Source organism: Thamnophis elegans, chromosome 2, assembly GCF_009769535.1.
Source record: "Thamnophis elegans isolate rThaEle1 chromosome 2, rThaEle1.pri, whole genome shotgun sequence".
Taxonomy (NCBI): Eukaryota; Metazoa; Chordata; class Lepidosauria; order Squamata; family Colubridae; genus Thamnophis; species Thamnophis elegans.
In genome coordinates this window covers 171,294,560-171,317,768 of record NC_045542.1, presented here as the reverse complement: position 1 = coordinate 171,317,768, position 23,209 = coordinate 171,294,560, and the positions used below count along the sequence as shown (strand labels likewise).

The 23,209-nt window shown below is 47.9% G+C and overlaps 3 protein-coding genes across 6 annotated transcripts in view; 2 read left to right on the top strand and 1 right to left on the bottom strand.

Annotated features, from left to right (window-relative positions):
• LOC116503386 (H-2 class I histocompatibility antigen, Q9 alpha chain-like) overlaps positions 1–23,209 on the top strand; it is a 504,076-nt gene that overhangs the window by 188,018 nt on the left and 292,849 nt on the right. The gene's annotated exons all lie outside the window — the stretch shown is intronic.
• Positions 1–23,209, top strand: part of LOC116503420 (major histocompatibility complex class I-related gene protein-like) — a 465,627-nt gene that overhangs the window by 220,320 nt on the left and 222,098 nt on the right. The gene's annotated exons all lie outside the window — the stretch shown is intronic.
• LOC116503411 (H-2 class I histocompatibility antigen, Q9 alpha chain-like) overlaps positions 11,630–23,209 on the bottom strand; it is a 65,127-nt gene continuing 53,547 nt past the window's right edge. Inside the window, exons 2-6 of the mRNA XM_032209812.1 lie at positions 18,657–18,935; positions 16,613–16,888; positions 15,124–15,405; positions 12,188–12,286; positions 11,630–11,685 (exon numbers count right to left, since the gene is read on the bottom strand). Of these exons, the coding sequence (XP_032065703.1) occupies positions 11,645–11,685; positions 12,188–12,286; positions 15,124–15,405; positions 16,613–16,888; positions 18,657–18,935 (977 nt within the window). The 3' untranslated portion in view covers positions 11,630–11,644. The remainder of the gene's footprint in view (positions 11,686–12,187; positions 12,287–15,123; positions 15,406–16,612; positions 16,889–18,656; positions 18,936–23,209) is intronic.

The following is a 23,209-nucleotide window of genomic DNA, read 5'->3' as shown; positions in this document are numbered from 1 at the left end:
CGCATGCTCCACCCCCCATCACAGCGAGCCAGCTACAGCCTCGCCAAAGTGGCTCCGATGGGGCGGTGGCTGCGGTGTCAGCCTGAGGTGCAGCAGGGCTGGGGCGGCCCCTGGGTGCCCTGTGAAGTGGCACACCAAGGACTTCTCTTCCGAGATCCTGGACGTCTCACCTCCAGGGCCACCGACTTGGGGGCGCCCGAGCACAGCTCCTCCGAGGAGATGCTCAACAACTTCCACGAGGCCGACAGCCCCAGCGCCATCTCCCCCAACCAGCCTCGCCCAGCCCAGCAGCCCCGAGTCCTGAACAACGGCAGCACCCACCTGCCACCCCACTATGCCCAGACTGGGCCACAGCAACGCGTGGCCGTGTACAGCTAGTACCATAATAAACATGATACTGAAGTCTTTAAGAAAGAAAACATGCTCAGCAGATGCCTTGGCAAATATGGAGTGTGTCCATTCAGCAGTTCATGTGTGAATCTCTTGTTTGATGCGGCACCATAAACTAACAAGTCTCTGACCACAGACAAGGTTACACCTGCTGTGCACCTAGATAGAAAATAGATAATCTGAAGGGGAGGCAGATGGCCAGTTTCCAGTGACTCACCAACAATTGGAAGGTGACTCTAATGACCTCGGCCTTCTTCAGTGGTAGAAATACAGAGCCATGAAAGGGAGGCAGAAGGTCCCTCTTCTTCCTCACAGGCATGCTCTAATTCTTACTCTGTATATTTTCAGGGGAAGCTAGAAGACTAGAGAAGACATAAGGAAGTTCAAGCCGTAAAAGAAAAAAAAACCTCTTACACTTTGGAAAAATGTAAAAGCATCCTCAATTTATTTCGACCAAATTTTGGAATGATAATAGCAATAATCATAACTAGTGTAGGAAGTTATCACCTACATCCTCCCAGAAAAATGAAATATCCTAGGAAATATTGAAAAAGCAGAATATTTCTCTGGATGTGAAAAGAAAGAAACATGTTTTAAAAGACAGAATAGCTGCCTGTAGCTTCCTTCCATCCCCACTTTGTTAATGGGCCATTAAGAAGACCAAGCTAGTCTACTTTATATAATAAAGAGTTCTCCACTACAGCTCCAGGGGGATGGGATTAAGGCATAATATTGGCCCTTTCCAACTCACTACATGGCATCTGAGAACTCAACCAAACTTGGGATTCAAAACACAGCCTAGAGAGTTGCCCCTGCATGGCCCCATGGGAGTCTGACAACCAATCAGAATATAAGCTCAAGGTCAAAGGCCAGAGAGGGCATAAAACCAGGGACTCAGCTTCCCTTCTCTTCTCCACCAACATTGAAGCATGTGATCACCTTTTCTGTTCAGGACTCAAGCCACGTGGTCCTGTCCTCCATTAAACCATCTTTCCAAGCAGCCTCCATGTCTCCAGTGTCTTTTTCCCCACTTGGAGCCGAACCCAGAAGGACATTTCTTTCATCACTAGAAAAGATAATTTATTATTTTAGTCCAAGGATTCCCCAGAAGAGCCACCAAAGGAGGAAGCAGCCAGTTTATTGCGGGGAAAACTGAAGAGACTGAAACTTCCTAAAATGTCAGATCTTCACCAGAGAATAAAAGGAAATAAGGAGTTGACCTCTGACCTTTTCCCTTAGAAAGACGCATCTTCGCTTGAAGATGCCCCAAGAGTCTTTGAGCTGTGAGAAGTACACCCCAAAAGGACAGTGCCAGAAACCTCAAAACCAGTGCCAAGAGACTCAAGCCAACCCTTCCCCCTTTAAGAAAACCAAGAAGCACCAGCTGAAATGGAAAAAAAAACTCAGAACGGCTGTTACAAAAGGAACATTTCAATAGAGCCATTAAGATAAGGGGAATCAGGTTAAAAACTAAACTCTGCGGGGAGCTGTTTAAAAAGTCCCTTTTTCCTGCCCCCTGACAAGATTAACCCCCAGCATAGGAAAGACAAAGGTCTTGGGACAGGACTAACCCATTAAAGTAGGAAGACAGGATCCAGGGCAATCCCCTCAACCAAACAAATAAACCCACCAAGCTGCAGGAGCTTCCAAGGGGAATTAAGAATAAAATGCTCAGAGTCACACTTCCGAGTCTGCTTGCAAAGCCAGGAAACCTTGAGCTGTGTCACTACTTTTCTTGCATCCCTGAAATTTCCACCCATTTGGAGGGGGGGAGAAGTGCATCATAGTCTGAAAAATATGATTATCTAGAGAACTAGACATATGACAGCATTACACATAGATGAGAGGAGGACTGGGCTCCTCCAAATTTTTCCTTGAGAAGATTGTTTCTTTAATGGAGCCTGTGAGGTATTCTCTTTTTTTTTTTTTTTTTGCATAATATTTTTATTTCCGTTTCATTCTATACAATCACTTGTTTACTGTGCATTCCCAGGGCATATAACATTGAGTAATAACCACAACCCTCACTTATATAGAAAGTGTCCCCTACAATACAAACCGAATATACCACCTTGACCCACCATACACCCTCTTTCAACCCCCTCCAACTTTCATTCTTCCTTCTCACATACCCCTCTACACCTACTTCCCCTCCCCCTCTATCTAACCCTGACCCTATCACTCCCTCTCTTAATCCATTCCCTCCTTTCCTTCTCCTCCTCCTCTCTCTCACTCTCTCCACCCTCCTTCTTCTTTCACTCAGCTCCTCCCTTCGGTGTACTTCTATTACCTTCCAATATATTCGGTTTGTTCTGTTTTAACACTAACATTAAAAAGCCACAGTATACAAGTGCAATCTGTACCTTAAAGTTTAACACATATTATGTTTCCCCCCTCCCCCTAGATCCCCCCCTCCCTTCCCTCCCCCCCCCACTTCCCAGAGACCATACATGGTATAACTTTTTGACAATCACCGTCTAGAATATCTCTACATTGATCTCAGCTTCTTACTGTTACCCAAATTTTAAACAGTTTGAGTTCTTACTGATGCTAAGCATAAGCTATCTGGAGTTTCTTAATCCCATGTTTACTTTGTATATAATCAATCCATTTTTTCCAGTCTCGTTTATATCTCTCGCTTGAATGGAGGTATTCTCAATTTTAGGGCAAGCGTCAAATACAAATACAATTTCTTTGTATGCTTACTCTGAGGCTTGCTGGCACATCAGTGTCTTTTAACTTCTAACAACATAAGGAAGTTGGGATTTAGTCGTCATCACCATCTTAAACTGGAGCTATTGCAACAGCAACTTGCAACATCTACACTGTCTTCTCGGCTGAGGCACCTTTATGGGACTCATCTGAGGGACATCTGATGAGGGCCCAGATTAGAAGAGAATGAGTTGGAAGGGACCTTGGAGGCCTTCCAGTCCAACCCCCTGCGTAGGCAGGAAACCCTACACCACTTCAGACAAACTCTTCTTAAAAACTTGCTGTTTTGGAGCATTCACAAATTCCGGAGGCAAATTGTTCTACTGATTTAATTGTTCAAAATCGTTGAGGGAAATAGGCTGCCTCTTCAAACCGGTCAGAGAGGGATGTAAAGCGCTGTGATATAAATCTAAGTGCTATTGCTATCTGTCAGGTCTAAATAAGACAAGGAGAAACCTACTTCCCCGCGCCGCCGCCTTAGCAGCTTTAGGAAGAGACTGTAGCCGCACTGAGGCAAAAGTACAGCTTCCCTCAGCTCGGAGGGAGCCGTTGCAGCCGTTACTGCGCGCAAGCGTCGTTCCGCCGGGTGACGTCACAATCAACGGTTACCCACGCGCATCCCTAGCATTCTTTTAAATTAAAAACTCCTGGAAGCTCCCAGCGGCAATGTTTCCTCGCGCATGCTCCGTTTCTTCTCTGCTGCTGATTCTGGAAGCGGTGGAGGGGGCGGTTCCGCGCGACGTAGAACGCGCTGGCTGTACGCTTCTCTAGGGAGGGCAGGGCCAGAAAGATTCGGCCCCGCCCCTTTCCTCGGCGCAGAGCCGGCGAGCGCAGCCAGGACTTCCAGACCAGGCAGCCCCGATGGATTTCAGGCGACCGCAGAGGCTGCGGGAATTGGGGCTGGGATAAGAGGGCCTTTTCTTGGTCTCCCCTCTTGGCAGAGTTGGGGCGGGGCGAGTCTCTCTGGGCGCGCAAGTCCCGAAGATGGTGCGAAGAGAGCACCGAGTGCCCCGCCCCGTGGGAAAGGAGCGGTGGATTTTCCCACGCTTAGCAGGCACACACCTGGCTACCACAGATTGTACAGTAGAGTGATAATTAGTAACCCCTCCGGCTGAGGTGTCTTAATAGTGTCCCTCTTTCACATCTGCAAGAGCTTCAATGGTTCTATCCCCAGCCAGTGCCCCTAAATGGTAAGAGGGTGAAAGTTGTTATCCAACACATCTGCAAAGCTCTGGGATTCCACCCCCCCAACCTTTCCGTAAAACCAAGAGAGGACTTGGCAGGATGGGAACCAGGAAATCAAGAGGCTGCAGCACACAAAGCACTATCCAAAAGCAAAGCTCCTATTTGGGGAAAGGAAATGGAAAGGGGCTTTTGGGGGGTGTTGGAAGAAATGTCCTTCTAGGTTCAGTTCCAAGTGGGGAAAAAGACACTGGGAACATGGAGGCTGCTTGGAAAGATGGTTTAAGGTGGACAGGATCACATGGCTGGAGCTGAACAGAAAAGGGGGATCACATGCTTCCAGATATTTGATGAAGAAGAAAAAGAGGGGGGAAAGGGCTTGTTGAGAGTTTCTGGGGTTTTTATACTCTGTTTGGCCCCACCTCTCTGTTTCCTGTTCCTGTGTAAGAAATGTATTCTGATTGGTTGTCATACTCCCAGGAGCGCGGTGGGGGTGGGGTGTCTGAGCTAACTGTAGGTTGTGTGTCTTTCGAGTCCCAAGCTTCATTGAGTTCCCAGATGCCATGTGGTGAATTTCTGTAGAAGGCTAAGCCTACCTTTGTTATATAGAGTAGACTAGCTCAGGCTTTAAGGGCTCATTGACACAGGTGGGAGCTATTAAGAGGGAGTCTGTTTCTTGCTCAAAAACATGTTTCTCCATTTCTTATCCAGGAAATATAATATTCTGCCTTTTCAATATTTCCCAGAATATTTCACTTTCCTAGGAGAGGAGTGGGTTTCAACTTCCTACAGGGGTGCTTTTGGGCTCTTTTGGGAGCTCTAACACTGGACGTTTTTCAGAAGAGATTGGACAACTATTTGTCTGAAATCGTATCCGGTTTCCTACCTGAACAGGGGGTTGGAATAGAAGATCTCCAAAGGTCCCTTCCAATTCTGTTATTCTGGGGGCGACCCTTACAGGCAGAAATACCGGTCCCTTTGCACTCAACCCTTTTCTCTCTCTGGCATAGCATATTTTGAAGTGACGGGATATGACTTGTTTTGCTCTGTGGGAACATAGGAACCAGAAGTCCAGAGTCTCAAATTATCTAGTGACACTAATTCTCCCCCCCCCCAAATATTTACATTAGGGCCTTCAGAGTTTGTGTGAGAAGTTAACCTTGTTTTGATTTCTGTGTTTCAAATTAATCATAAGACTTAATGGAGGCATTAAAGAGCTCTAACTCATAAGGGAGCTATTTTAGGCTTGTCAAGTACTTGGGCATTAATTAGCCACTGTTGCAAGCTTCTTTCATCATCGCATCTTGGAAAGTCACTACATTTGCCCCTCCCAGAGAAATTTCAGAAGAGTTTCAAATCACATAACCAGGTTTTGTTTACGGGCTCAGCTACAGCTCTGCCTCTGCAGAGGAGTTATGATGGGCTTCACTTTTCTCCCTTACAATTATGGAGACTGTAGGGATTTCTTTTCTCGCTGCTCTCCCTCTCTGGAGAGTTGACCATCTTTTGAAGCCAATGACAAACCAAATAAGCAAGAGGTGTCCCCAAATACAAAAACTTATTGTTTTAAAAAGCTTTCAATCGTGCTCTGCTCCAAAATTCTCTTGAGGAAGCCCTTGTGCCAAATAGCAGAGAGGTAACGTTAGGCTAACATCCTGCACTGAACCTGGAGGCCATCAATGTAAATAACTCTTGCCTGCTTACAGCTTGACTGAGGCTGAGGCTCAGATGCATTCAGAATCAGGGTTGGAAATGGCCATTTAGAACTTTGAGTGCAAAACCATATCCAGGAAGCCACCTGGATTGAAGCTTAAACTGAAGGAAAGTTTCCTTTTTTTAACTTTCCTCTATGAAAATGTAATGAGTTGGAGATTGCAGTGCTGGCTTAGCAATAGGTTTAAGTGAAAGAGTAGCAATGGCAAAATAGCATTTAGACCACAGATAGTAAACCTTTTCCGCACCGAGTGCCGAAAATGGAGCACTTTGCACACATGCACGCTCGTCGGGGCCGTGATCAGGAACAGGAGCTGCCCAGGGGACATGCGCATGCCAGGAAATGAACTTCTGGTTTGTGGTGCGCGCGTGCACTCCGGCCAGCAAGTCTTTCAGTTATTGCTGTGCAGAAAACAAGGAAGAAAACAAAAGTATTTATTTACAGCAAGTAAGTTTTTGGCAAATTTAGAATATATGTACAATTTTTGAGGTAGCAGCCTGGCTAAAGCAGGATAAAAATGTGAATTAAAGTATAAAAGTAGGACATGGCAGAAGGGAGAGAGAAAAGCCTGCTTGTAAGTCATGTACAAAAACAGGAAAATATCAAATGCCCAAAACCACAGAGTTCAGCTGAGGTTCGTTCAGAGACACGTAGTCAGTACCTCTGGCGCAAGACAAAAGGAGAAGTAAGACAATATCTACTTATAAGGCTTCTTTCCTCAAGGTAACCAATAAGAAATAAGTTAAGTGTTTCCATGTTGCGCTGCCTTTGAGAATGTATAAGAATGTGTGTTTCGATGATGAAGGTCGTTCAGAATTTGCAATACCAGCCTTTGACTAGTTTTTCTGAACCTGGCTGCCAATAAACTTCTCCTTGATCTCCAGGCGTCTAAGTCCGGTCATTTTCTGCAACATGGCTGTGCAACCCACCTCATGTTCCCTTTTTCTATAGCATGAAAAACCATCAATGACGATCGGGAAACATTTGAGTGTTTGAATGCTACACTTGTTATATTGACTATTTGTCAAACTTGGATGATCAAATATATGGTCAAGTTTAACTTTTTTAAAAATTGAAATACATTAACCATTTTAATCTCAGAATGCACATTTATTTTTTAAAATATTTTTTTTTGACAATCCTATTGCATATTACTGTATTTTTCAGAGTATAAGATGCAACAAGGTTTTGAAGAGGCAAATTTTTTAAAAAAAATTTGCGCTCTGCAAACCTCCCAAAAAGGGCCGTTTTTCGTGAAAACAGGCCCATTTTTTTATTTCAAAAAAGGGCAGGAATAGCCCTTAGGAGGCTTGTAGAGTGCTCCTGGGCGCTGGGGGGGGGGGGGACAAAACTGAGCAAAAACAGGATGTTTTTGCTCATTTCTGCCCTCCCCAGCCCCCAGGAGCTCTATGAAAGCCTCCTAAAGGCTATGCACAGCCATTTTGCTGAAGGAGGGGGGGTTTCGGGAGGCAAAAAATGCTGTATTCAGTGTATAAGATGCACCCAGATTTTCAGCCTCTTTTGAGGGAAAAAGGTGGGTCTTATACTCCAAAAATACGGTATATTAGGGGTGTCAAACTTGATCGTGTTGCATGCTGGATTGTGACATATCACGACATTTTTGCCTCTGCAGAGCTGGGGTGAGCGTGGCCTGCATGTGATATATCCAGCCCGTGGGCCACCCAATTGATAGGCCTTCATTATACAATTAATAGGGGAAAAAATAAAAATGTGGGGGAAAACCTCCTTTCAGCCCAAGCAAGTATGAGGGAGATTAACAGTTTATCACTCTCCCTTAAAGTAAAAGTAGCAACTCTTCATCATACTCCTCCCAACATTCTCCATGAATCCTTCTCTAAAACCTGTCAATCAGGAGTCCATTAAACGTCATTGGAAATAACAACATGGTTGCATCAAGCTATATTACAGAGCTGTTACAAAGTTATACAAGACAGTTTTGCCTAGTGGTGAAGGCACCAAGGTAGAAAGCGACTGTGAGTTCAAGTCCTGTGTCAGGCATGAAAGCCAGCTGGGTGACCTTGGGCCAGTCACTCCCTCTCAGCCCAGCCCACCCCACAAGGTTGTCGTTGTGGGGAAAATAGGAGGAGGAGGAAGGTGTGTTGGACATATTCAATACCTTCGGCAGGCTATAAATAAAATAATATCTAGTAAATCCAAGTTGAATTCTTTTGATCCTACGATTATAAACACATAATATTCTCTTTCCTCCTCTATTCCTCAATTAAATTAAAAACGGTTACTGATCCGATGATAAAAGTGATCATGAAAGACCAAAAATCCACCCTGGTTCCAGCGTGCAGGAAGGCCCTGAAGGACTCCTGAGAGTCCGGCCTAATTCAGAAGGAGGTCGATCCTGTTGTCTCTCTTCTCTCCTCCTGCTGGGACTGTCCACTCCTCTCTCCTCCTGCTGGGACTGTCCACTAGTGCTGCTAAGAGGAGGGAAAAAGCAGGCAGGGTCAGTCTGGGAGGGAGCCAAGAGGAAGGAGCAGTGACGTGCGGTGAGGTTTATGGCTGGTGAGGCAGTCCTCTCCCCTGACACCCCACTGACTAAAACTCTTTCTTTCGCCCGCCTGAGCTCGCCACGAGCTCAGGCGGGCGAAAGAAAGGGCTTTAGTCAGTGGGGTGTCGCGGGAAAGGAGAGAATGCCTGAGCATTGCATTTATTAAAGAAAAAAGAAAAAATGAAATTTGAAGGAAAAGAGGGAGGGAGGGGGGCATCAGAAATGGAGAAAGAGAGGAGGAAGAGTGAGTGTGACGCTGCAGCTTTAAACAGAATGACAGAGTTGAAGCCTCTAAAAAATGCGCCCTCTACTGCTGCCTCAACTACCTTAGGATTTTTTGGGCTTTTAACCCTCGCCTAAAAAGTCAGACTAGATAAGGCATGCTGTTCTCCTGCCTCATAGTAGAGGGCGCTTTTTAAGAGGCTTTTTTAAACAGGCAGTCATTCACGGTGTGGCAGCAGCTAGCTAGCCTAACCTCAGCACTCACCTTTTCCCCTTTACATTTTTTTTCCTTTTCATGATTGACAGTGGTGGGCTGTGCCTCCCTCCCCTGACTGCACATCACTCGGAAGGAGCACATAGTCCAGTTGCTAGAGGGGGAGGGCAAGGGCTGGAACTGGCTTCTGAGGTGGGTGAGAACCTGCCTCACAAGTTATATAACACATATCAATATCCCCCCACCCTCAGATATACAAATCCAGTTTTAGTCCAGAGACAAGTATAAATGGATCCTTACCTTCTCCAGAGATCCAGGTCTTCCCTTCAGCATCCGGAGGGAGGGATTCCCAAATGGGATCAAGGAGGGGAGAGAAGCCCCCGCTCCACCCATGACTGCAGGACCCTCCCTTGTCCGTCCCTCTTCCCCTCCTTGCAATGGAGACCCTCTGATCTCCTTCTTGCAGCTCTCTGAGGCTCCTGATCCAGGACAGTCAGATCCCGAGAAGGGCCTGGCCACAGTCTGGGCTCTCTGGGTAAGAGATTGGGGGAAGGCAGACCCCTCCCCAGAGCCCCAACACCTCTCCCCCAAATCCCTTCCTTCCCTTGTAATGTTTGAGAGGAACAGAAGAAGAATTTCCCAAAGTATCTTCATTATCGAATGGTCATTTGACTTCAAAGCTCTCCCCTCCCTCCCCCCCCCATGCAGCCCCCCACAAGGGGAAACTCACCTGGGAGGAGGCTGCTAAATGACCCGGCTGCTTCCTGCATTGGAGAGAAAGACACAGAGTGAGTCTCTGCCGTGTCTGGATCCTCTGAGGAGGACAAATCTCTCTCTTCCCCCTTCAACCTCTGTAGCTTCAGGATCTTCTCAGAGAACGTCTATCTATCTATCTATCTATCTATCTATCTATCTATCTATCTATCTATCTATCTATCTATCATCTATCTTATCTATCTATCTATCTATCTATCTATCTATATATCTCATCTATCTATCATCTATCTATCTCTATCATCTATCTATCATCTATCTATTATCTATCTATCTATCTATCTATCTATCTATCTATCTATCATCTATCTATCTATCTATCTATCAGCGTCTTCTGTGTCACATATCTCACCAAGCTGACTCTAGGCAGCTTACAGTAAAATTCAATCAAATGCCATGTAGAATATTTAAAACGATAAATAAAAACCAGATTCCCCCATCAGATTGAAATCTCCCAGAACTAGAATCCTGGGCAACTCCATGCCAACCCTGAAAGGGCCTCCAACAGCTGAGGCAGGAGAGAGGCTGGTACAGAAGCAACAAGCCCAATTGTTCCCCTGAGCCCAGATTCAGAAACAAAAATTCACAGCCAGACATGTGAGGTGGGAGCATCCTGAGTGCCAGAAGTGATTCTCAGATGACCACTGCACCCCACTTCCCCTGCCCCGGGGTATCGGTTGGCGCCAATCATTAAACTGGATGGGGACATCTCTGAGAGTGCCCCCCCCTCTACAGTCATCCAGGTCTCAGCTCTGCCGCCAGAGGAGTCTCTAACCACTGGGGATGATGACCTCACAGGTTGTTTCCCCATTTCCCCTCAAAGAATGGAGGACACTTTCCTCCAAAGGGGGCCAAGGCTCCACCATGCAGACTCTGGGCTGCCTCCCCTGCCTGAATCCAACAGGGAGAGTTTCCCTTCTCCTCTGCAGAATCAACCAGTGCAAGGAAAGTGGATTTTGTGACACCCAGCCGGCTTTCCTGCCTAAGTAGAACTCGGAGTCTTGCCTGGAGCCCTCAGCAATAAGCCAAAGTGGGTGCAGTTATTCTTATTATTCCACTAGAAGCAGACTCAGAGGGAACCCAGGGAGGATGAATTAGGGGGGCCTTTAAAAAGTGAGACCCTCTCCCTCTTTTCATCCCCTCATCCCCTCAAAGTCTTGCAAAGGGTCAGAATGTCTCATGCAGCAGCAGCTGCTCCCTCCAACTTACCCTGGTTTGATCTGCTGGATCCTCTGTCACTTGCTGGAAAAGAAGGAAAGAAAAAGAGGATGAGAAAGTCCCTCTCTCAGCATATGGGTGGAGAAGCTCAACTCTTTCTGATTCCAGCTCCCTCCCTCCCTTTCTCTCTCGCACACAAATAAAGACACACAAATACACGGAGAGAGTTTGAACCCAACTGCTTTGGCTAAAAGGCATCAGAAAGAATTCTTAAAATTTATATTTATATCACACAAGGCCAAAAGGCAGAGCTGACCTAAAAAGATACAGATGGATCCAAAGTTCCTTTTTGTAAGGAACTTTGTAAGTTCTTACTTAGAGAGCCTTTGTGAAGTGGAGACCAAGAGGAGATCCAACTGGCATCCCCCAAAGCTCCTTTTCCCTCAAAATGCCCCATTTGTCCCCTAGTTTTATGGAGCTTCTGACTCTCACTTGGCAAAGTCTTTCCTTTCTGCCTACTTGGGGGCATGTCCACCTTCCACCACCTGTGTCTTCTCCTCTTCTTGAAGGTTCCTTCTTCCAGATGTTTCTCCTTGAGGATTCCACTTCTACTAATAGCCTGGCTGTAAGGAAAAGGGGGGCCATCTTCCCCAGCCTGGTTCTTAAGATGAAGAGGAAGATAGCACACACACACCACTCAACTGATTGTGTCCCTGGTCCCTGCTCTAAGTTGGAGATTGCGTATAAAGAGGGCAAATCACTCACTTGGTGCTGAATTGTAGTTGGTTTGACATCTCTCTGGAAAGACAAAAAATCAGTGAAAGCTCAAAAGAATCCACCAGAGATCATCCAAACTCTCCCTCCGTAGGAGGAAGAACCCCAGGAGATATTTCACAGACACTTTGTCCCATCTATAAAGACAGAAAGATCTTCAAAATACAAATGTATCTCCTGATTTGCCCCAAGAGAGACCTGCTGCCTCCGAGATGGATGGAGGGGAATTGGAGGAAGCAGAAGGAGCAGCTGGGAGGGGAGGGAGGTTTCCATGGAAATCTTTCTCTGCTGCTCTCTGACCAAAGTCTTTGAAAGGGACAAAGGAACAGGGATGCCTCTTCCCAACTCAGGAGACAGGACTGCCCGAATCTCAGACTCAGCTGAATTGAAACTGGAGTCCCAGCAAGAGGCAGAGATCTCAGATGCTCCCCAAGAGGGCTGGGAAAACAGGACAGAAGGAAGCCCAGAAGAAACTCCCCAAAGGGAGAGACTTGGGAGGAATCACCTCAAAAAAAAAAATACTTACTGAGGAATATCAAAGTCCCAGCAATCGCACACGCCAGGACAAGGGCAGCCACAACGCAGCCAATGATGAGCCCCAGGTTGGATTTTGAATTGGATGGTTCTGAATTGGGAGAAAGAGCAGATCATGGAAGGAGAATCCCAAACAATCTTCCCAACCAGGGAAGAGACCTAAAGAAGTGAAAGCTGGAAATACCCCGAATTAAAAACTCCATGGGCTCATTTTTGGGTCCTTCTCAAGGTAACATGAAGGTCCCTTGCTAACCATTGTTAGAGGACGTGTCCTCAGGATGCTGCCTTCTTCTCACACCAGCCCAGCATGAAGGCAACTGAATTCATCTTTGGCTCTTTTCCACTCAAAAACAGCCCTTTGCCACCTTATGACTCATAGCAGCTTCCAAAACAAAAACTTCACCAACACAATAATGTAAACAAAATTTGTTAAAAACATTTTTATGGGCCGCCCCAATAAGCCATTACTGAGTGGAATTGGGCAGCTCTGAATGCTTTTTTCTTCAGTTTGAGTATTTGCATTTTATTATTAAAAGAAAAGAGTTCATATCACCTGGCTTTTTTTAAAGTACACAATTTCATTTCTTTGGCCAGTTCAAAAATAGCCTAACATTGTATTTTGTGCTTTCAGAACTTCAGCATGAAAATGGAATATGGTGACTTCTGGATGGTCCCACAAATGGCAGAAATAGAATAACAGAATTACAGCCTTGGAAGGCACCTTGGAGGTCTTCTAGTCCAACCCTCTGCTCAAGCAGGAGGCCCTGTACCATTCCAGACAAGTGGCTCTCCAGTCTCTTCTTAAAGGCCTCCAGTGATGGAGAACCCACAACTTCTGAAGGGTAGCCATTCCACAGATTAATTCTTCTCCCTGTCAGGAAATTTCTCCTCAGTTCTAAATTGCTTCTCTCCTTGATTAGTTTCCACTCATTACTTCCTGTCCTGCCCTCAGGTGCTTTGGAGAATAGCTTGACTCCCTCTTCTTTGTGGCAGCCCCTGAGATATTGGAACGTACCATGTCACCCCCAGTTCTTCTTTTCATGAAACTAGAAATTCCCAATTCCTGCAACTGCTCTTCATATATTTTAGCCTCCAGGCTCCTAATCATCTTTCTTGCTCTTCTCTGCACTCTTTCCAGAGTCTCAACGTCTTTTCTATATTGTGGCAAACAAAACTGGATGAAGAATTCCAAGTATGGTCTTATCAAGGCATTATAAAGTGGTATTGTTTGCAGGGGAAGGGAGCAGTTTTGAGGAGGGAACTTTAAATTTAAATTTCTCTGGCAGAAAACTCAGGATTCCCATTGAACAGCAATCCTGCCACTTGTGAATGGATGCTTGCTATAAACAACAAGAAAAATAAAAGGAATATTTTATTCTGCCTGGGATATCAGCAAAACAATTACATTTGAATATTTCTTGTATCCTGGTGACAATCATCAATAAAAAAAATGAGTTTGAAATTTGCAACTTTGAAAGTCCAGTATACGTCAAGGACAGGGGTGGGTTTCTCGCCCCGTTCCAACCGGTTCGGTTGGAACGAGGCCGGCGGCGTCCTCGCGCACGCACACGGCGTCCTCGTGCATGCACGCGGCGTGCACGCGCATGGCGCGCGCATGCGTACTAGCATCTGCGCGATGCTCCAGCTGCTCCTGGAGGATTGCGCAGGCGCTGTATGTGTTCTGCGCATGCGTGGAAGCGCAGAATTCGTAAAAACCGGGTAAGGAGCGGGCACGGGTGTGCGGGCGCGCGCGGGCGCGGGGGAGGCCTTCGCCGTTCCCGGAAGTTACTTACTTCCGGGTTCAGCGACCAACCGGATCGCAGGGACCAATGCGAACCGGTCGAAACCCACCCCTGGTCAAGGACACTTCTGAGCATATGCAGAGTTCTCTGAGAGAGGGTTTTTTTCCTTGGGTTTTATGCTGAGCCTCAGAAATTCACATATCATATCATAAAATAATGTGTCTTTCTTAGAGCAGCAACCCAGAGGGACCTTTTGAGCTTCAAAGCAGGAAAACAAAGTGAGTCTCTGATGGGGAAAAACTCAGACTCCGGATGCCTCAGTCCAGCCTCTCTCGGCCTTTCCTGAAGGCAGCTGCACTTCATCCATTTTAATCCCAATCCCCCTTCAGAAAAGGGGCTCCCAGACTCCTCCTGATTCTGGTTCTTTATGGGGATTGGAAACAAAAGGAAATCTGTTTCTGGGGCTCAGCGTCATTTCTGCTCTTCTGCTGGAGAAAAGAAACAGGGAAGACCTAAGAGAGGATATGAGGGAATTTCATCAGGATCGGCCAAGTATTGGGATGGGATTCTGTCCTTTCCATCACCCAAAGTCAGTTCTACGGTCTGGTCCCTGCAGCTTCTCCAGCCTCAAACACTGGAAGGACCAATGGATGAAAGCTCAGCTATGACCACATCTGGACACATCTGGGGTCATGTTCTGCCCTGGGCAATGAGGTTCTGCTCGGGCAGCCAGTTAACTCCACGCTTAGGAATATCTTTCAGATCACGTTTATTATCAGGCATCCTTAATAGCAAAACGTACAGTTCAGTGTTAAGATTCTTCTGACTTTCCATGATCTGTCCCATTATGTAGTGTAATAAAAAGACATTAATTTCTCTAACCCATGCCGCTGGTGCAAAGCTGCTTCTGGTAGAGCTGAAGGCAATTCAGTGAATGCCCAGTAATAAATCAATTTCCCGGGCAGAGTACCCCACCGCCCAATCAGGGAGCACAGATGTGGTCACATGTTATGGGACAACATTTCCCATAAGATAGTTACATTTCCCATGAGGTAGTTTCTTAAAGGAGACAGCTCTTAATTCCTGTATTAGCTATATACTGTTGGGACAGCACAGGTCAGATATCTCTCCCACCACCCTCCAGCCTGCCAGAGAGCCCAGCCTTCCCCTCCCTGCAGCCTCTCACCCTTCAGCTCCAAGTCCAGAGGCTCCTGCAGGCCGTCGTGCTCCACGTGGCACCGATAGCGGCTCCTCTCTTTGGGGTCGATCCGGATGCTGAGCCAGTAGTGGTAGGTCCCATCCGCATTGGGGGCCACAGACCCATGGAAGGTCTCTTCCAGCCATACCTCCCCATCCCTCCTCCAGGTGGCATCGATCTCCCTGGGGTAGAAGCCATCCACGCGGCAGATGTGCGTCTCCATCCCATCCTCCACCTCCGTCCGGCTGCTCACCGTCACCTTTGGGGTCTCTGCAGAAACAGCACCCCTAGAATTTGCTCTGAGCCCCTCCAGAGTCTGGAAGGTGGATCAGAAACTTGGAGGGAAACGGAGGGGCAGGAAAATCTCCCACCACTTAGTTTTAACCCAAAGATTTACATTCCACACTTGCAGCCTCTCCAAGAGTTTTAGGACATTATCCAGATCTGGAAAAGGCTCAACCAGAAGAACTCCTGATTTTGAGTCCTTCCCAGGGACTCAGCCTGAAAAACCTCCGGCAGCAAATTGAGGCTCCAAGGAAATTCCTCTCTGGTTGCTTTGAATTCTGAGTGATCTTGGGAAAAGAGATTGTGTCTCTCAAAAGAGGGGGGGGGGCAGAGAGAGGTTGATGCCAATGGAAGAGAGAGAGGGTCCTCCCCATGTAGGGAGGGGCTGTGGGCAATCATCAGTGGGGGCTCCTATTTGCAATTCCTCCATTGATCCTAATCTCATCCAGCTGATCCTGGAGGGATGAAGGATCCCAGGGGGGGAGGGGTAGACCTAGGGGGGGTGTCTACATGGGAATTAATAAAAAAATTCTAGGAGAAGATCATAATGTGAGCCCCCCTGGGGAAAGAGGGGTTGTTCTGAAGGTGGGGAGGGGCTTGTTTTGAGAAAGGCTCACTGAGAATTGTGGGAACCTGTTTGAAGTTTAAGAGAAAGATTGACATAAATTTCCCCCCCCCCCCACTGCACTGGAAAGAAAAGGACCCCTCATTCATGACTTTCTTTGCCAAAGTGGGGGTACTGATAACATCTCATTAATGGTAGAAGTGGAGCCCTCTAGTGGTGGCGGTGGGAGGTGCACCATCAGGTTCAAGGCAGGGAGGGAGCCCCCTATGGGATGTGGGGGGAAATTGAGGGTGCTCACCACTCTCGACTACAGTTTGGCTAATGGGGGTTTCATTGAATAGCCCCAAATGGTTTCCTCATTGTGTGTAGTGAACAGGACACCCCCAAGGGATTCTCCTGCCTGATCCACACAGAGACCTGCCAGGGAGAGGCTGCATTTCCTGCTCCATTGAATGGCTGCCTGGCAGTAAGAACCAAACAGGGGCTTCCCTTGTCTTGGAGAGAGGCTGAAAGCGGGGGAGGATTCCCACCAGGGAAAACAGGATATAGTCCAGGGACCCAAAGGGGCTGAATGTGTCCAAGAAATCCGTCCATAAAGGAAAGTCCAGCCTGGATCCAGATGCTCACCTGTCCTCAGCAGTGTCTCCTTCCCATAGGACAGGTACTTCTCCAGCCACTCAATGCAGATTCCCTCCAGGTAGGACTTGTTTCGCTCATTATGCCCTGGAATAGCGTCCCAGTTCCTCTGGGTGATCTGGGCCTGGGGGTCGGGAGCCACGTAGGTGAGGGTCTCCTTGTCGAAGGTGATGAAGGTCCTCCCTTCGTAGCCATATTGGTCAAACCCTCTTTTGCTCCCATCTCTCTGGAGCTCACAGCCATACATCAGCTGCCATGTGTGAAGGCCTGAAAGACAGACAGGAGGATGGTTTGGGGAGTCCTGACAATAGACAGAGACTCCCTCTCTGCAGGGACTTTTACACAGGAACTGACACCCCCATTTCCACCCTAGAGTTCAAGGGAAAAAAGCTCCCATCTCTAACTCCCCTTCTCCCCTTTCTCAACATGGTTCCCTGCATTCCCACCACCACCACCACCATGATGGAGCCCCTGAACCTTCCAATGGAAAAGGGAATCTGGGAAAGCCAGCAGAGGATCCCAAGGGAGACCAAGAAAAGAAAGAGTCACAGAAGAAACGGAAGGACGGAGACCCTTCCATCTTTCCTTCTGCCATTCCTCTGCAGGGGAGACTCTTTTGGGGGAAAGGAAGGGATCCCAGAGAGGGAACTGTTGCATGAACCTGCAGCTGCAAAGAGGGAATGAGAATCTTGTGCCTCAAAGTCAAAGAGGATCTGGTCGATCTGGAAAAAGCTTGCAGGGATCCCTGTGATCATAAATCATGCTCTGTGTTCACAAATAGCACCAAGTCTCAAGGGCTGGTTTGGGCTAACCAGAAACAAACCATGGTTTAGTGTAATATGGGAATGAAGCCTCGAAGGGCCCCAAAGGAATATTTCCCTCAGCAACAGCAGCAAATGGCCCAGTCTGATCTGGAGACCCAAAGGGTTATTGACCTTTGAAATGAAGTTTGAAGCTTACAGGCTCTGGAAGGCCCTGGAGAAGATATTTCGACTTCAAGTGAAGAGATTCATGGGAAATGAGGGGAGACTGCCTTATGGGAAATGTAGTTCCATAACATGTGATCACATCTGTGTTTCTGATTGGCCACTGGGACATTCTGCCCGCATGCAAAGCTTAAGTCAGTTTTGAATGCCTTTCTGAACCGGAATAGTAGTGTTTTGTATCTCCACTCAACATGGGAGTGAAAACATCTTTTTACACCATGTGATGGGACAGATTATGGAAAATCAGAAGTGTCTTAATACTGAACTGTACGTTTTGCTATTAAGAATGCCTGATAATAAACTTGATCTGAAAGAGATTCCTAAGCATGGAGTTAACTGCATGTCCAGAGCAACCTGCAATGCTCGAGGCAGCACACCCACCAAGAGGGCAGGGCAGGAGTTCAGCCTGAGGGACCAAGGATAGGAAGCCAAGGCAGCTCTGGGTGATACAGGAAGGGCCCCAAATGGGGGGGATTGGGAGGATCTTGGAAGTGGCCCTGTGACACCCCCCCTCCAAGAGCCCCCACCCCATTTCAGTCTCTGGAAGCTCCTGGCATTTGGGCCCCCGTCATTCTCCTCCAAAAAAGGAGGGGAAGGAAAGGGATCTAGTCACCGTAGGTGGATCTGCACCAGATCCCTCATTTCTCTGGGGTGGAAACAGACAGAAGGAAGAGGACCTGCTTCCCCCAAGAGTGGGGCGGTGGGAGAGACCTGTGATTCCCTTCCTCCCCCACAGCAGGAGATCCACCAAGGAGGGGAGGCTTCGGCCTCTTTTTCCCTCAGTTTATATCCACATCGAAATTCAGAAAAATAGATGGATAACTTTTAAAATGTTTCTATTAACTGCAATTGGCAGAAAATGTCAGCTATGGAGGCAAGGACAATCTTATATTGATTTTAACATTGATTTTAAAAAAAAGAATAAACATATTTTTTAAAAAGACTTTTTAAAAGGTGTGAAAGCACCCTTTCCCTTTGAAGGGACCCATTTCTCCCCCCTCTGGTTCCTGGGGAGGGGATTATGGGGCCGGAGGAGCCACCCAACTCACCTTCACTCTGATTGTAGCGAATCCTCAGAGTCTCCAGGTGGTCTCTGAACATCTCCTCTTGGCCACTTGATTTCTGGGTCTCTCTGTCCCAGTATTGGGGATCCTCCTTCCCCACCTTCTCCATCCAGGAGACTCGAGGCTTCACCCTCCGGCTGTGGCTGTCGTAGTGAACGAACACCTCATCATCCACATACCCCAGATTGACAAAGTGGGGCTGCTGCCCCTGACTGGGGTCCGAGATGGAGGTGTACAAATACTTCAGGGAGTGGGAGGAGGCGCCTGGAAGGGAGCCAGAAGAGAAGAGTTAGGGGGCTTCAGTCAAGGACCCGGATCCCATGGAGGCTCCCATCTGAGGCTCTGCGGGGGAAGAAGGAAGAAGAGAAAGAAGAAGAGAGCTGGGGGAGGAGGAGGAAATGAAGGGGGAGATGGGGAGAGAGGAGGCAGGAGGGGGAATGAGTGACTGAGAGGGAAAGAAAAGCTTCTGGGGGGCCCTAAAGGGTTGGAGGGCAGGGAAGGTGGGGGGTGAGAGAGGAGGGGAAGGTTGGGTCCCCCAAACTTCACCTGCCCCAATTGTGTCCTCCCCCCTTCCAGCAAGGCCTCCCTCCAACCCCCTTCTGGATTGCTCAGTCTCTGCCCCAAGGAGGCTGCAGTGGCCCCGCAGATAAAAAGGGGGAATTCCACCCCAGAAGCTCAAAAGCAGCAGGAAACCCCACCTGGTTACCCCAAGTTTCCATTCGAAGAAAACAAAATCTCACTTCATTGAGGGCCAACATGGATAGCTAATAGCTGCAGATTTGAGGGGAGATTTTATGAAATGGGGGAGGGAAAGAGGAAGGGGGAATCCGGTTGAGGTCAGAGGATCCTTAGGGGAAACCCAAATATGGGAAGGCAAAGGGGGGAGGGAAGGGAGCCTCAATGAAGCCACGTAGCCTCCCAAATCTTCCTCCCGTCCCTCTCCCACCGCCCTGGACAATCCCCCTCCCCTCCCAGAGTTCAGCCATCTGAGCAGGAATCGGCCTTGAACCCAGGACTCCGAGGGGCTCCCCCTCCTTCCACAGGGAATCTCACTGGGATTATCCCAAGATTTCTCCATCTCAGCAACCCAGTTAGGGCCCCGGAACCATCATTCCCGGAGGCTTTTCCTCTGAATCTCCCCCTTCACTTTCCCCAGAAGCTGTTCTGACCCTCGTCCTCTTCTGGGGCTCATCCTGCACTTTGTCAGCCCAAAGAAAAGCAGAAATGCCCCTCAGCCTCCTCGGGAGGGGATTGGGATCCTGCTCTCCAACCCTTCACAGGATCAGAGACTCTCAACGCAAAGGAAAATCAGCGTTTCTCAGCCTTTTGGACTTCAATTCCCAGAATTCCCCTCACCCACAGAAATATATGTCCCCCCCTGCCCCCACTGGGTCTGCGTGGGAGTTCCTGCTGAAAACACCCATGTTGGGGGGGCTCACCTGGGCTCCTCTCCCTAAACTCATCCTCTGTGTCTGTGGGGAGGGTCCTGTCACTTTTAAAGCCCCTCTGAGGAACCAAAGATTAAACATAGAAAATTATTTCAGTTTCCATCATGTAAATTCCTGACTGAGGAACATTAAAGATTTTCCAGGCCTTCCTTGGAGGACAGGCTCCATTCACAAGACATAAAACTTCACTAACAATGAGGGGGGAAATCACATTAAGTCACCATTTAGTTTTCATTGTCAAAATACAAACATGGAAAAGACTCTAAGGCTGCCCTTAGAGAACAGAAAAACAACAACTTCTAAGCGGTTAAAAGAATCAAAAGAAAATAAAATGAATAAAATGCAGCTGGGAAATCAGTTAAGCTGGAAGATCCCCAAGGCCCCTTTTTGGTCTCCGTTCTCAGAATTTCAGATCAGAAATTATTTCAGAGCAACAAATATTTTCAAAATCATTTTCGGGATCGTTCATGGGACTTATTTGGGCGGAACCTGGGTCTCCAGGGAAAAGGGCAGGACCTCCAAAGCTCAGAGTAATAAATACAGGTAGTCCTTGACTTATGACCATAATTGAGCCCACGTTTTTTGTTGCTAAGTGAGACATTTGTTAAGTGGGTTTCGCTCCATTTTGCAAATTTTCTTGCCACAGTTGTTAAATGAATCATTGCAGTTGTTAAATTAATAACCTGGTTGTTAAGTGAATATGGCTTCTCCATTAACGTTGCTTGTCAGAAAGTTGCAAAAGGGGGTCACGTGATATGGGGAGACTGCAACCGTCATAAATATGAATCAGTTGCCAAGCATCCAAATCTCAGTCATGTGATGATGAGGATGCTAAAATGGTCATAAGTGCGAAAAATTGTCATTCTGTCACTATTTTTAATGACATTGCAACTTTGAACAGTCACTAAATGAACTGTTTTAAGTAGAGGACTGCCTGTAGTCCCACTTCCCATTCCCTCCAGTAAGGCCTCCCAGTCCTTCCCAGTCCAAGGAAAAGGCCTGGGCCTCCTCCTTCCTGTTTTTCCCCAGAATCCCAGGGGCTTCTCAGAGCTTTTGGGGAAAAGGAGCCCCAGATCCACTTCCTGCTCTGGGGAGATTTCAGGATCCAAAGGGATCGGAGCTTTTCTCCAACAGAAGGAAGGAGGGATCGGACTCTCCGTGATCCAGAACCCTTGTTTCTTTCCCTTGTGGGGCTGAGCAGTGAGGAAGCCTGAAGTCTGCCTGAGAGGAGAAACGTCACAGGTTGGGCATCCCCACAATCATGAACCTCCCTCAAGTCAGGACTGTCTGTCTCCAAGAAAGCTGTTCATTTCATGCTCATCATCCAGAGATTCTTCTCTTCTTCTGCCTCCAGCCCAGCCTATTTAATGTTTAAGATACTGGTAGTTTTTCTTTCTGTCTTTTTAAAAGCTGCTGTTAGCTGAGCAATCAATTAGAAACACCCCAAGGCTCCTTCCTGATTACTAAGGAATAATAACTTCATAATACTACATTTCATATATTTTAATTCTGCAAATTGTTCCACATTATGGGCTTCTGGAATGGAAGAAGGAACACCCAAGGAGGCAAATGATCCCTACCTGTCCCAGAAAATAAAATTTGGGGGATCTTGGGGTTTGGGATGCAATGGGTGAGGATCCAGGAGGAAGTGAAAAGGAAGAAAGGGGAATCCTGAGGAAGGATATTCCAGGAGCCTTTCTCTCTCCAGACACTCTTATCCTGCTGCATTCACACGGCAGCCTTTTCCCCATCGCTCCTCTGCACCAGCCTCCGCCTCTGCCAATGCTGGGAACCCAGAAACAAGCCGGGTCCTCCCAGCACCAGAAGCCCCAAAGAGCCAGAGATCATCGGCAGAGGCAGGGAAGAGGACCCAGGCGGAGGGGTTGGGCGAAGGCAGCCAGGAAGTTTATGATCACCTGCAAACGACAATCTCCGCTTTGGGGAAGGGAAAGAATTGAGCTTCAGGGCGCTCAGGTAGACTTGAGTGATATCTGGAAGGTCCACCCTTGTCCTGTTCCCAGAGGGGCGCTCCTGGATGAGGAAAACTTTGGAGCCTAATCCTAAGATTAGGCTCTTGATCCACCCTTGTCCTGTTCCCAGAGGGGGAGCGGACTAGAAAGAGGATCGAATCAGGAGTCTCCTTCTGGGAATAAACTTTTTTGGGGAGAGGAGAGAAAGAGATTCCCTGGCTGATAAAAAGGGCGACACCCCCGCCCCAAGACCCCCAAAGGGACTCACCGAAGCAGCTCCCTTGTAAGGCGACTGCCACCACCACCAGGAGCAGCAAGGACGCAAAGCGGAGAGCCATCCTGGCCGCGATCCTCCACCTGCGCTCCGCTCTCCTGAAGTCTCAAGCAAACCAAGACGGACTCCGGGTGGTCAACAGCACAACAATCCATAGTCCGCTGGCCATTGGATGAACCCAACCAGTAGGGAAAAAAGTAACCCTATGTTCGTCACTGTTGCTAGGCAGACATCCAGGCGCAACTGGCGAGAGAAGCGGGGAGAGGGGAAGCGAAAGTTCCATCAGGAAATCCCCTTCCAGGGATTCCGCCTCTTGGGGGAGGGGCGGAACTGGGGAGGGGATGGGAAAAGTGGGAGGTGTCTCTGGGTCTGGGAGGGAGGGGAGACCCCGCACAGCCCCTCCCAGCCGGGGATCAGGGAGAGCTGCCAAAAAAGCCAAGGGAGTCTTGGGCTGCATCAACAGAGGGAGAACATCAAGATCAGGAGAAGCGATCCTGTCGGTTTCTGTTGCACTTGTGAAGCCCCCCTTGGAATGCTGGGTACAACTCTGATGGCCACCATACAGAAAAGACCCCGAGACCCCAGAAAGTGCAGAGAAGAGCAACAAAAGATCATAAAGGATCTGGAGGCCAAATCTTATATAGACAGAATAGACAGAGGGAGGGAGGGATTTCTAGCCTCTCGCTGAGAAGAAGGGGGGGGGCATGGTTACTGCCTTCCAGTAGTTTTTTTTTGGGGGGGGGCTGCCACAAAGAAGAGGGGATCAGCTTCTTCTCCAAAGCCCCAGAGAGCAGGAAAAAAGAAAAATGGGTGGAAGCTTGTTAAAGAGAGATCCAACCTAGAAGT